The sequence below is a fragment of the Ctenocephalides felis genome, unplaced genomic scaffold, assembly GCF_003426905.1.
Source record: "Ctenocephalides felis isolate EL2017-DRISC unplaced genomic scaffold, ASM342690v1 CF-g0.4_SCAFFOLD_03572, whole genome shotgun sequence".
Classification (NCBI taxonomy): Eukaryota; Metazoa; Arthropoda; class Insecta; order Siphonaptera; family Pulicidae; genus Ctenocephalides; species Ctenocephalides felis.
The window spans coordinates 6188941-6203296 of NW_020539726.1; the positions used below are offsets into that span (position 1 = coordinate 6188941).

Genomic DNA, 14356 nt, shown 5'->3' on the forward strand with positions numbered 1-14356 from the left:
TCACCACATACTGCTAGTGTTGTTACTGACACCATATATGGTCAATTATTATCTAATAATTGTTATTGATTTTATTGAGTAGATCCAAGTCATTGGTTTAATATTTACTAAATTTGATACTTATTTTTACTAATGTTTCTGTATTCATATTTAATTATTGGTTTTGCAATTTTACAAAAGTTGTAATTTCATATAGAAATTGAAATAAATAATTTTTAAATTATTAATTATAATGTTATTTTCAAATCTTTACAGAGATACTAGCATAAAAAATGTATGTGTATTTTTACCAATAACCCATTTTGGATTTAATAAAATAATAAATTACATATAAATAAAAAAACATTTTTTGCATTTGACCCTTTGTTCAATCTATATTAGTAAATAGGCTTAGTAACTAAATCCAATACTCACAATTTTTGTGACACTATTGTGAAATATGCAATTTGCAAATTGTTGTTGTAAGGATAATTATAGTTTATATAATTTTCATTGATTTCATCAAGTAGATAACCAAGTTTTTTTTTAATTTTCAGTCTAGTTCATATATGAATTACAAAAATATAATTATTGAAAATATCCAATTCTTTCAAAAGACTTCTGATACTTTTTTGAATTATGCAAATCGCACTTTGCATATGCTATCACGATTTCATTAAATGGATCCAAGTCATTATTTTAATTGTTATTAATGTTTATTATTATTTTTGTTTTAATATCATTAAAAGTGGTATTGTCCGATAATAGTTAAATTACCTAATATATTTTCAATTGAATAATAATAATGATGTTTTTTTATCTTAACCAGGATCGAGAAATGAAATTTGTACCTGTATTCATGGCAATGGCCATATTGCCGGGTTCAATAAATTATTACAAAATTTTACAAAATTTTATTGTCCTATATTGCAAAAACGAGATAACATTAATGTATATATAATAACTAGCATTAAATGCTGGGTAATAAGTTGTTGAATGAATTGACAATATTTTTTTATCTGTATTTTTAAAAAGTGCATAAAAAATTTGATATGTTTCTATATATTCCACCATAAATTGTTTCATAGAACTAAAATGATGCCATAGTATTAGTGGTAGTATTTTAAACTCTGCATTAACATATACATAAATATCAAACATTTTTGTCACAAAACTTATGTTCTAATCTCAATAGTGAAGATTAAAATGCAATATCAAGAAGTGTCTAATATTTGCTGTAATTTCTTCTTATCACAAAGATCCGGATCACTGACTCTAGACTCATAAATAATAATGCTTAAATTATTCATTACAAAACTATATCTATTAACACTAAACCTACCAACATTTTATGTATATCTATTCCTACCGGTGGTGGTCAAATTACCGCCTTTAAAATTTTCATTGCTAGTTGATTACTAGAAGAGGTCCATTGTTCATTTATAAAAAAACAAGATTTTTGAACACTATACATAAAACAATATAGGGTAGTTCTCTTTGATAAAAGTTTTGTTGTCAAAGATAAGCTTGTAAAATAGTTATCAGTTATCATCTTTTTATAAATAAACAACAAACCCCCTCCAACAATCAGCCAGTCATGAAGTACATATGTATATTTGGAGATATGAAACATAATGAATAATAGACACCAAAAAATTAAATGGTCTTATATTACAGAAAAAGTCATGCCTTAAGTTGAAGAAATATAAAAAGCAAATTTAATAATCCCGACTAATGTTTCAAAAGCGGTCATTTTGACCGATCTGGTAGGTTTAGTGTTAAATATCAATAAATTACTTCATGTTTAGAAAGAAATTGTAATGCTTGTAGCATGTAAATGAGTATTTAAATTGTAATAGGAAATAACTATTTAAAGAGACTATATGTAATGTGAAGAGCAAATCACAATAAAATAGAAACAATTAATAATAATAAGTAATTATTATAATATTACAATAATATTTATTTTATATTACTTATTACGCAAAAATTTTAATTCAATCAGGTTCTAAATACAAGTGCATTAAATTTCGACATACAATTTTTTTTTTGTGATAAAATACCAAACAATATTTCATGTTAAAACATTATCTTAAAACTTTCACTTGATTTATTTTGTACCTTTTCTTGTTAAAGCATTAGTATATACAAATTAAATTATGCTATTGGCATACTTTTTAATACCTTGCCTGGTATTACTTGGCTTTGAAGCATTCCTCGACTTCTACTTCCTTCACTTCGACTGTACATAGTTCAATTTAATGGTATTAAATTTAATGGTTTTAATACTGATTCTTAAAGCCCAAGTGCATGCATTCATTAGCAGTACAGTATTAAATGAAATATGAAAAGTGTCATTCAGTTTTCAGCAGAAAATTCTTGAAGCACTCTGTGTGGGGTAAATATGCTACTGCTTAATGTTGCATAATCATCATTCAGATCTAATGAAACATTTAATGATGTTCCCCTCATCAGTGGATTTATTGTAGCATATGTATTGTCAATCTGTAATACATCAACAATTTCTTTTCCTGGTGCAAGAACTTCTGGATCACTAAAGACTTGCATTGTTAACTCTTGCTCTTCATACAATTTCAATTTCTGCTCCATCCACAAAGGATTTTCTGTAGTGTTGATGCTTTCCACGCTTTGTTTTTCAATCAATTCTCCCATTCCATTTGAGCTGTATACAGGTGCTGTATATTTCCATTGTTTTAAGGAGCAGCAAACAACCAACAGAGCAACAGCTCTGATGAAAAGCATCACGGTCAATGCAATTACTGCACCCAGCGCAGCGCCAAAAGTTCTTTCAGATCGTTCTCTGAATGCAGGAACAATGTTTTCCACGGCATAACCAGCATAATAGTCGGTCAGTTGATCATATTTCTCATCTATATCCCGTAATACATCACCGGTTGGTGCGATTTGTAGACTCGTCGGGTCGACAATGTGAAGATACATATCAGACCAGTTATCGCGCACATTACCAATAGAATCAACATGATATCTTATATCATCAACAACGACTAGTCTTCCAGTTATATTCGACAATTCCGTTAATATTTCTTCTTGGCGGGCGTAGATCTCATCAGCAGGTTGTGAAAATATCACTCGTATTAATTGCTCTGGGTTGTATACCCAGACATGCACAACTGCATTTGCGCGTCGATTCGGCTCAGATACTTCTTGAGCAGAAATTTCAAGCAAGAAATGTTCCTGGTCGTACCCCAACATATGCTCTGCTGTCGAAATTCTACCGTCTGCAGCTATGATAAATGGCGGCGGTACTAGAGCTCCGCCAATGGCACTAGTGCTACTAAATTGAGACTGATTGCCATCAGAAGGCATAGCAATAGTTCGTTTGAGTCTTACGGCATCTAAACTGTAAGTCAATGTCCCATTGAGTCCTTGATCAGGGTCTGTAGCAATCACCGAAATAACTGAATCTCCAGGAACAGCGTACGAGTTTATACCTGCATAATATAAAGATTTACTAAACACAGGCGGGTTGTCATTTTCATCGGTAATATATATTTCAACCTTTGTCAAACTTTTATCAGTTGCTGAATCTGATTTCATAAGACTCATTCTTTCAGAAATATTGAGATTAGCATTATTACTTGCGTGTATATACAAAGAATATAGTTCTTTTTCTTCTCTATCAAAGACTGCATTTGTATATAAAATGCCTTCTTTTTTGTCAATTTTGAATGAGTTATTACCATTTCCCAAAACGATATAATAATATATGACAGCGTGCGGTTCATCATCTTGATCTATCGCTTGTACTTTTCCAATTCTTGTATATCTTTCAGAATTTTCTTTCAAATAAAATTGATAATTGACTAAAAATGATGGCTCGTATTTATTAGTGCCTACAATCACAACAGTCAAAGTTCTCAACGTCTCGTGCGATAGATGATTTGCTTGGTCTTTGGCAACTAATATCAATTCATAAATAGATGACTTTTTACGGTCTATAAATTGTTTTATTCGTAGTTCTCCAGTAACACTGTCTATTATAAAATGATCTGTTTCTTGGACATTGTTGTTGCTGACCTTCAAATGATATGTCACTCGACCATTGTCACCGTAATCATAATCGACAGCTTTTACAGTCATGATCACATGACCTGGTAGAGCAGCATTTTCCAGTATTTGCACTGTACTGTTTACTAACTGAGGATTTATAAACACAGGTCTATGAATATTTATACCAGCCACAAATACCGAAATTGTTGTAGAAGCAGTGTATACTCCTGTGCCATTTAAATCTTTGGCTTCAATAATCAAAATGTATTGACCCGTGTGGTTCAATAAACTCGTTGCTGGATAAAGAATTCCTGTAGAAGGATCTAATTTAAATTTTCCATCTTCATTCCCACTTTTGATCATGTATTGGACAGTACCATTGAGTCCAGCATCTGGATCCTGTGCGTTAACTTGTAAAATAGCTGTAGGCGGAGAAACAGCAATGTTTTCATCTACTGAGCCATGATAAATATGATGTTCAAAAATTGGTCCATTATCATTTTCATCTAAAATTTTTATCAACAAACTATTAAATTACGTTCAAAGAGAAAAAAATTAACCTTTTTTATTATTTAAGTTTTAGTTCAAGATATATTAGTAAATAGACTTAGTAACTAAATTTAACACTTTTGACACTAAATATTCAATTTTCAATTTGTTCTTCTTCTCCGCAGAGTATGGATAAATATATTCTAGTATATAAAAATAAGTTGGGTTTTCCTTCCTGGCGATATAACTCCAGAACGCACGAACCGATTTCGACGATTTTGCATTCGTTGGAGAGGTCTCGGACTCCGTGAGGTGTATAGCAAAGAAAATTGAAGAAAAATTTCAAAAAAAAGCGGAATACATTTTTTTCTTTTTTTACATACAGCGTCATCGCTGATACTAATCACGTACTACAAACCAATATTTCAAGTAGTTGGCGCCGGTAGATACATTGTTTGACAGCTACTCATTTCCTTTTAAAATATAAAACAAAACAAAATTTCTTCATCTTTTTCACGAAACCATGTGGTGGCGAAACGGAGTTCGCTGGGTTTGCTAGTTGTTTATATAATTTTGATTGATTTCGTACAGTAGATCCAAGTTTTTTTCCTATTTTCGTTACTTTTAATAACATCATATATTTCAAAAAAGTTTTGATACTATTTTGAACTATGCAAATCGCACTCAATCATTCAATATGTGGTCGCACGTATGATAATAGGTTGTAAAATATCCCCCTTCCGCCTTTTTGTATATAACCAAGAGCAAAAAAGCGGATTTAGATATTTGACAACCTATTATGATATGATATGAATATGTGGTCAATTAATGTTTAATTATTTTTTATCGATTTTGTTTGCAGCTTATATTAAATAAATATTAATTATATCATCTTTACCGATCAATTTTATCCAGTTCTTTGATCCTTTTATTTTGAAATTAAAATTTGAATTTTTTTTCTGTAACTTCCAAAAGTTTTTGACACTCTATAGAAATATACAAATTGCGAACGTTGTGTCCGATATATGTATATGGCTGATTAATACTACTTGCATCAATTTTATTGAATAGTTTTTATTTAATATGTACAAGTTTTAGTATCTTTGAAATAAAGTAAATTAATAAAATTATTCGCGATATTAAAACATCCAATTGTGAAAGATATTTCTTATTCATTATATTCATTAAAGTGCTAGTAAAGATTAATAAATAATTTATTAAATTAATTAACAAATATATTATTGAATATTCTTGAACCTTCAAAAGATTGCATTTGATAAAGTAGTCGTTTTCAGTTAGTTTTAGTATTTACTATTCCTTTCTTTTCCAGAATGTTTTTATTATAATATTATTCATTATTAATCAAATTCTTCACACACATAATATTTTAAATAAAAATTAAAAAAAAATATTCAAAATGTTATTCACATAATAACATATTTAATGTGATCGTTTTGTTACATTTTTGTTATCGAGTATAACTTATTTTTAAACTTAGTTGTAATTTGTATTTTTTATGTTATATTTATTTGATTTTTGTATTTCTTACAATGGATTTTATAAGTTATTATGATTACAACTTACTACAGATTGCAAAATAATTTAATATCATATAGTAGTTGTAGTTCCACAGATTATCCTCTGATAATTGGTAGTACTGCATTGCGGAAGGTCCATGAACTGAGTTAAACTCCAACTCGATTCAGGGAATAATAGTATGAGATATTTCCCATTGCAATTTCACACCAAAAGGGTCCATTTACAATAAAAATCATATTTTTGATTTACATTTTCAAGTGGAAATGGACATCGTCGCTACACGATGTCAGGTTGTCTTGAGCGGGATTCGAACTGTTAGGTCCATAGGTTAATTTTTTTTCAACATTCTATTTTAATAAAATTGTATTACACCAAATCTCACAGATAATATTGGTTTGGTCTCCTCACCAAAAATTTAATATTTACCATAGTAATGTCGATTTATACATGACAAACTGCAATTGCTTCACTTAATATAAAATATGTTGTACGAATCATTGTAGTTATTTTGTTCATGTCCAGAAACAAGTATACCAATTTATCGCAGACCATTACACAGTAGCACTCTAAATAAAACCATCAAGATGAATTTCGATAGTTAAAGTTCCTGATTCCGGTTTTCATATTTTTCCGGCAAGCTATTGCTTCTTCTATCTCCGGAAACATTTCTGTATACGTGAAGTTTCCGTAAGAAACAACACTCTTCGTTTAGTTTAAAATGCTGTTCCATACACTGAGAAAACTATTATGCTTAAATGTTCGAGTTTGTTTTTATATAAATAATATTTTTAGAGCAAGTGAATGTAAAGACACAAGTATATATTCAATAGTATTTGAAGCCATCTTTAAACTAATGGTGCATGGCTTCTAGTCTCAAGGCAAATTGCTAGAATTTTCATCAAAATTTTGATTCCTGTTTGTTTGTGAAAATTTTTAAAATATGAAAGAAGCTACTATTTTATACATTTTGATGTTGTTTTGAATTTTGAAACCGCTGGACCTGTCTCATTTGAAAACCAATCATTTTCCTCACAAAATTGCTATTAAAGTGCGTATCTGTTTTAGAGACAATATATCGAAGAGCGATAACGCCGTGTCGCAGTCATATGATTAAACTAGTGGGGCACATGGCATCGTGCCTTAAGGCAAATAGCTGGAACTTTCCGTACCAAAAATTATTTTTTTAAACACGATTAACATTTTTGAAAAATGTTACTTCGAAAAAATTAGATTTTTGAGAAATTATAAATTTGCCAAAAAATTACTTTTTTTGAAAAAAAAAATGTTTTTTTTATTTTGACATATTCTGAAAATTCTGAACTTTTTTTTTCAAAGCAATGGTACTGCTTTAACTGCATGGAGACACAATGTCAAAGCGCGTAAGCGCCGCGTCGCCGTCCAGCAGATAAACATTGGTACGGAATCCATAGGAATGTAAACAAATTTCATACTTATTGTTAAAATCTCTATAAAATATCTGATAATTTGATGTGCATATGTCTAATGATCATTTTTGACCGCCAAATGGCATTTTTTTTACTTTATTTATCAGATCTCCGAAACCGCTAGACCTGCCTTCATAAAAGTTTGTTTAAATTTTCATCCTGTCAATACAAGTAAAATGTTTTCTGAATTATTCAAGTCGGACGCTCCGTTCTCTTAAAAACTGAGTTAACGTTTTTGACACTTTTTGCCCCATACCTCCGGAACTTCTCCACCTGCCTTTGCGAAAAACTAATCATCACGTCTCCTTATCAATACGAATCGAATATTTTTTAAATTATTCAAATCGCTTCATCCGTGTTCCCGAAATCGTCGACGAAAATTTGTATCCGAACACACACACATACACACACATACATTCATTTTTTCTAAAGTATGACAATATGTTCAGAAGGTTTTGAAACGTAAAAATATATAAAAAATTTCATTGTCGATTTTTCTGCGATTACTATAACTAGTCCTACGGGAAGTTAATATTGTGATACTTCATACGCAAATTGTGCCAATTCAAGTGATATGCTTTTTTAAGCATATTTAATAAACTGGTCGCTTTGCCATTTCAAAATTTCCATTTTTTTCACCTTTTGCCTTGTTTTCGAAAACTACTTATCATGTCTCCTCAACAATACGAATCGATTGATTATTTTATTGAAATCGGGTTTTCTTGCGCCCGAAATCGTGGATGAAATATTGTATCCAAACCTACACACATACATCCATTTTTCCACACTATGCCAAAATGTTTAGTAACCTCCGAAACTAACAAAAATGCTTAATTTTTATTTTTTTAAAATGCAAAAATTTTCGATTTTTTGTGATGTTTATAAGTTTTAATTCTTGTAATTCTATGTAATAAATATTTTGTTTTTTTTTTCATGAAATACCCAGAGGTTATAAATAAATACTAGAATATATTTAAATATAATTCAAATCAAAAGCACACTAGCAAATTTCAAAATTTGTTCGAATTTTATTCTGAATTTTATTTATTCAATAATAAATTACCTACGATTATAAATAAAAGTACCAAATAAACACGTCTATTTTGCTAACTTTATCAAATAAATTTGGCTTTAACTCTTTTAATTTTGCATTAAAATCATTTGAATTATCCAGACAATTATCTAGTCTTTTAGCTGAATCATTTGGATATAATTTATCAAAAAGTTAGTTAGCAACTTTGAAATTTTCCAAGAGCATTGTAATTTTTGTGCTACCTGCATAGTTTATCCATTTTTTCAATACTAATCTATATGGATTACAATTGATTTCTATCAACACGAGTTTTAATATTTAAAAAGTGCACAAATATTGAATTATAATAGAGAGCAGTTATTTATATTTTACATTAAAAATACGGTTTGATAAAAAAATTTGTGGTGAATGTTGATTTTATGAGTTAAATGTGAAATTTCCTTTTTATATGTTCTATTGCATTTTGTCTAGGTCATCAAAATAAAGATGTTTTAAAAGTTTTTAAGATATTTGTTTGAGTTTTTCTTTTACCGGAGAAAAGGAAAGATTATTGGGAATTTCTAAAAGTAATATTTTTATATGTAATTTTATATTGGTCATATTTAAGTTTTTTAAATTCTGTATTTAGAAATTGGTTTTAAAACTGACATCACGTAGATTTTTTATTAAATGAAGAGGAATGTGAATAATCGAATATATTTGAATTTAATTTAATATAGACATTTTTTTGAATCAATTCAAAGTTTTTACTATGTAATAGAAAAAAAGCTTATAAAATCAACTTTTAAATTTTAAATTTGATGAAGAATAATTAAAAAGTTGTAACACGATTTTGTGTGTATATATATATATATATATATATATATATATATATATATATATATATATATATAATTTAACTGAATTAAACTTAAAAATGAGTGATATTGAATGTAAATAGGAGACAAAAGTTCAGAAAATTTGCTGTTTTAAAAGATTTTAATCCCTGAAATGAAGTTTTATTGAAGGAAAGGACAATTTATTATGTTTTTCAAAAAGTTTAATATAATCTAAGAGTTTTTCTGTTATTGCAGCCTATGAACATTCACAGTGAGTTTCTAAAAGTAATAATTTTTTTATATGTGATTATATATATATATATATATATATATATATATATATATATTCAATTTAATATAACTGTTTAGAATATAAGTTTCTAACATGGTTTTAAAATAGATATTACGTATTTTGTGATTAAAGGAAGGGGAATTAGAATAATCGAATATATTTGAATTTAAATTTATATAGAAAAATTTTGGTATCAATTCAACTTTGTTACAGAGTAATAAAAAACACATATAAAATATACTTTTAAATTTTAAATTTGATGAAGAAAAATCAGAATGTTGTAACTTGGTTAGGCATGTATAATGCAACTATATTATATAACTAGAAAATGAATGATCTTGATTATAAATAGGGGACAAAAATCCAGAAAAATTGTTGTTTTAAAAGTTTTTAGTCTATGAGTTTTTTTTTGAAGGAAAGGACTATTTATTAGAATTTCAAAAAGATTTTTATTGTTTTTAAAATGTGATAGTATAGGTCATATTTGGGTTTTCAAATTTCAATAAAATATTTTAGACAAAGTTCTGGCATGGTTTCAAAACAGTTTTTTTTATTGAATAAAATGGAATCTAAATAATCAATTTTATTTGAAATTAATTTGATATGATCGATGATCGAAAAAATACTATTTGAATTTAAATCTTTTTCAATATAACTAAAAAATTTTATACTTATAGAATATACTTTTAAATTTAAATTTGATGAATTATTAGGATGTTATAATTTTGTAATGTATCTATAACGTAACTAAATGATACCAAAAAATTAAAGGTTTTGATAATACATAGAAGACAAGAATCCAGAAACTTTGTTGTAATTTGTAATGTTTCAATTACTGAATATAAAAAATTGTAATCATATAATGGTAAAAAAATTTGTATAAAAGCTTCGTCATTTGAAAGCCTAGAAATAAATCTTAATAGTTCCTTTGATGTTGCTATAAACTTTGTATTTTTACAGTTATTAATTTTATTATATACAGATATTAATTTTATTATATAAGATATCAAAATCTCATTAATATTTTAAATAAAATTTAAATTCAAATATTAAAAAGAGTGTTATTATTTTAGACTTTTCCTAATAAAACAGGGCGTCTAGATCTAATAATCCGCCGAATCAGAATGATACTAAAAATGAATGATTTTGATTCGTCTTTGCAGAACAAAATTAATTTTTTGAAAAGTTCCTAAAGGATTGTTATTTGCGAATATTTTTCTGATGCAAGAATTGACTTCAGATGCCAATATTTTATAATATTTTTTACATTTACGGAAAACGCGTACGTAAGTTCCATTAATAAGCCCGGCATAGTTAACTTCCTTTAACAATGAGCAATTGAAAGTATTTTTCTCGAGTTTGAAAATAAAATCTTGCCTTGTAATTGCAAGTAGAAGTTTTACGTGTCAAGCAAAGGGCTAGTTGCGATGAAGTGATTACGCTTTCCGGCACGCCATATACCGATTTATGTCACACTCAGAGAACTCGACGCCCACTAAAACATTTCTATGGTTTTACCGGATGCGTTATGCGTCAATAGGGAAAAGGATAGGGTAAGGTACTCATGATCCAAACGAGATAAATCACACTTAGTGCACACGGCTTTTTGTTTGAAAATTTAGTATGCCTTAAGACAAATTGCAGGATGTCTCCGTATCGTATTTGAAATTTTTTAGAAGCTTTAAAACTTACGAAAAAAATTCTGTTTTAACTTTTGTATGTTTGTGCCGGATGCGTTCATGCGTCGCCTCAATAGAACAAGGAAAGGATTAGTCAACGTACTTATGATCTCGACCACGGCTTTTTTGTTTGAAAATTCCACATTCATATGAGTGGTTCAGTAGTAACTAATGGTGCATTGCATGGTGCCTTAAGACAAATTGCTTAAACTTCCAGTACCGTTTTTAATATTTTAAAAGCTTTAACATTTTTTTTTTCTTTTAACATTTTTGTGGTTGTACCACATGCTTAATGCGTCAATGGGCCAAAGGGTTAGGCGACGTACTCATGATCCAAACATGATAAATTACACTTACAAAAAACCTTCAATTCGAAATGAGAGGGAAAAGCGGAGATTAGTTTTTGGCAAAGGCAGGTCCAGCGATGTCAGAGATACAAGGCTTAATGTGCAAAAAGTGGCAGTTTTTGAAAGAACTAAACATCAGATTTGAATGATCCAAAGAACTTTCTGCTTGTATTAACAAAATAATTGCTTTTGGAAAAAAAAATGTTTAATTTTTTTTTTCAAAAATAAATGTTTCATTTTTTTTAAAAAAAAATGTTTTTAAATTTTTTTTGTATATCGAAAATAATTCTGATTTTAATTTTAATTCTTGCTAAAGTTCTAAAGCCACTTAAATACTTTTAAATATATAATTTTAACTTTGCAATTCAGTTTATATAATTCTTATAAATATTAGACAATGTTACAGTATTTATAAATAATAATCTATTTGAAAACATTTAATATTTCTCGAACATTTCGTAACGGTACGGAAAGTTTCAGCAATTTGCCTTAAGGCACGATGCCATACACACCACTTGGTTGATGTTGTATCATATATTCATAATGACATAATCTTTTTCTACACGTTGCATATGAAAGTCGAGCCAAACGATTTCGGGTATATTAGTTTGTTTATTAAAAGTCACCAGGTTCAAAATCCCGCATGTTCCCATTGACCAAGTCCATCATCGATATCTATGTTGTAATTGATCATATATTTTATGCTGATCTTAAAATTTATTTTATTTTCTAATCTGAAACCATCACTAGCTCTAGTTTGCAACAGTTTTTGCAGAAATTTCTTCAGATATTCGGCTGAATTGTTAGAAACTGAATTATGATCTTCTGACACAATTAAAACATTAGTGTTACTCTCAATTTTCTTTTTATTATACATGCTTATATTTTTGTTCGTTCCGTTCAATCTGATAGCGTATTCCAGAACGTCATCAGGATTTCCCTCTCGTTTCTTTATAAATGTGAGATCTTTATTGGTCAATGCGTCGTTAGCTAGATTATTTAGCTTATTAATAAACAACAAATCATCATTAGCCTCATTACTTCAGTTAGCTCATAGAAGTGGAATTCATTCCAGAGTGTACTGTGGTCATAAAATGGTTCAATCTCGTAGTGATTAGAAACTTCAGTCTATCTACCACTGGCCTCAACTGGTTCAAGTCTCCCACCGCCAATATTCAAACATTCCTAAATGGTTCATTCACGCTTTTGATTTGCCGGAGACTTGTGTCAATTTGGCTCAACTTGGCACTGCCTACCATAGAAATTTCATCGATAAACACGAGTTGAACTTTCGTTAATTTCTCTCGCACAGTGTTGGCTAAGTCGCTAGAGAGCTGGACCAAGTAAACGCCAAACTGCTTACTGGTCAAAACAAATGCGGAATGAAGAGTCATGCCATTGATTTGGGAGGCTAGGCAATCAAATTATAGATATAAATTGTATCATAATATATTAAATTTCGAACCAAAAAGGAAATATTTTGGCATATAAAAATTTAGTGCATATTGGATATATGAAATTGACATTCAATATTTTTAAATTAAATGCAAAAGTAAAAAATCTGATATTTATATAAAAATTATATATTTAGATAATGGTACTGCGATGATTCAGACTAAAATCTAATTTATTCATTGATTAAAAATATTTCACTATTTGAGATAAATAAAATTAAAATAAACAAAGCACTATGATGCGTTCGAATTAATTATCAAAATGTAAAGAAATTTGTGTAATAAAAATATAACATTATTATTAATACATCATGTATATTATAAGAACTTCTGCAATGCGGCAAAATGTTTTTGATGGCAAAACAGCGTTTGCCGGGTCAGCTAGTATATATATATATATATATATATATATTATAATAATTACTAATAGCTATTCAGTATTATCTTCCAATGATTTGATAATAAAAAAAATTCATTGTTACCTCTTCTGGAAAACATGCAGGCAAGTTTTAATTGTTTTAATTATAACAATATTCATTTTTAGATTCTGTTCTATTTTGTATTAAGTAGTGTAGAGCGGGTATTAATGGTCCGTGAGTAAAAAGTTATCACTACCGATATTTCAAAAGTAAACAGTATTGGAAAGTCAGCTAAGAAGTTCACAGATCATAGTCAGATAGTTGATTATTTGATATATGTGTTGTTTGTTGCGATTCATTTATCTTGATTACACACAATATAATTGCTCATAGTATAATCGGAGCTTTGTGCCCAGCCCTACCCTATAACAAATTACGGTGACCTATTTAATATCACCCTTTGTTTTTAACTATACCTCATTTTCTTTATGAAAATCATTCTAATCCTATATAATTGAGAAACCGGATGGTCCTAAATAAATACACGATAGTGTTCTTTGTTTGTTTCTCTCCTTATTAATTTGCAATTGTATGTTGAGGGTGCTGCTTGCCCTAAAGTCTGATTAATATTTCGATAGAGTATTTCGTAAAATTTCAATAATTATAATCAGGTTGTCTAAAGCGGATATCAATTCTAGAATTTTCTATTATAACGACAAATCTCTTTTATTACTTATATTAATTGTGTATAAAAACTAACCAATTTTATAACATACTAAAATTAATACTAAAAGTAGCAAGTATGCTCTGTATGTAAACTTATATATTTTTGCATCCATATGGTATTTTTTTGACTAGAACTATACAGTATTTTCAGTAGTTTAAAATAG

At 28.6% G+C, this 14356-nt stretch overlaps 1 protein-coding gene across 1 annotated transcript; it reads right to left on the reverse strand.

Moving 5' to 3' along the window:
* Positions 1 to 2284: 2284 nt before the first annotated feature.
* LOC113387924 (cadherin-87A-like) lies at positions 2285 to 13047 on the reverse strand. Its single transcript, XM_026625308.1, has 3 exons — positions 12856 to 13047; positions 12311 to 12656; positions 2285 to 4517 (listed from the first exon to the last, which is right to left on the reverse strand). The coding sequence occupies exons 1-3, from the start codon at positions 13045 to 13047 to the stop codon at positions 2338 to 2340; spliced, it is 2718 nt and encodes a 905-aa protein (XP_026481093.1). The 3' UTR covers positions 2285 to 2337.
* Positions 13048 to 14356: the final 1309 nt, after the last annotated feature.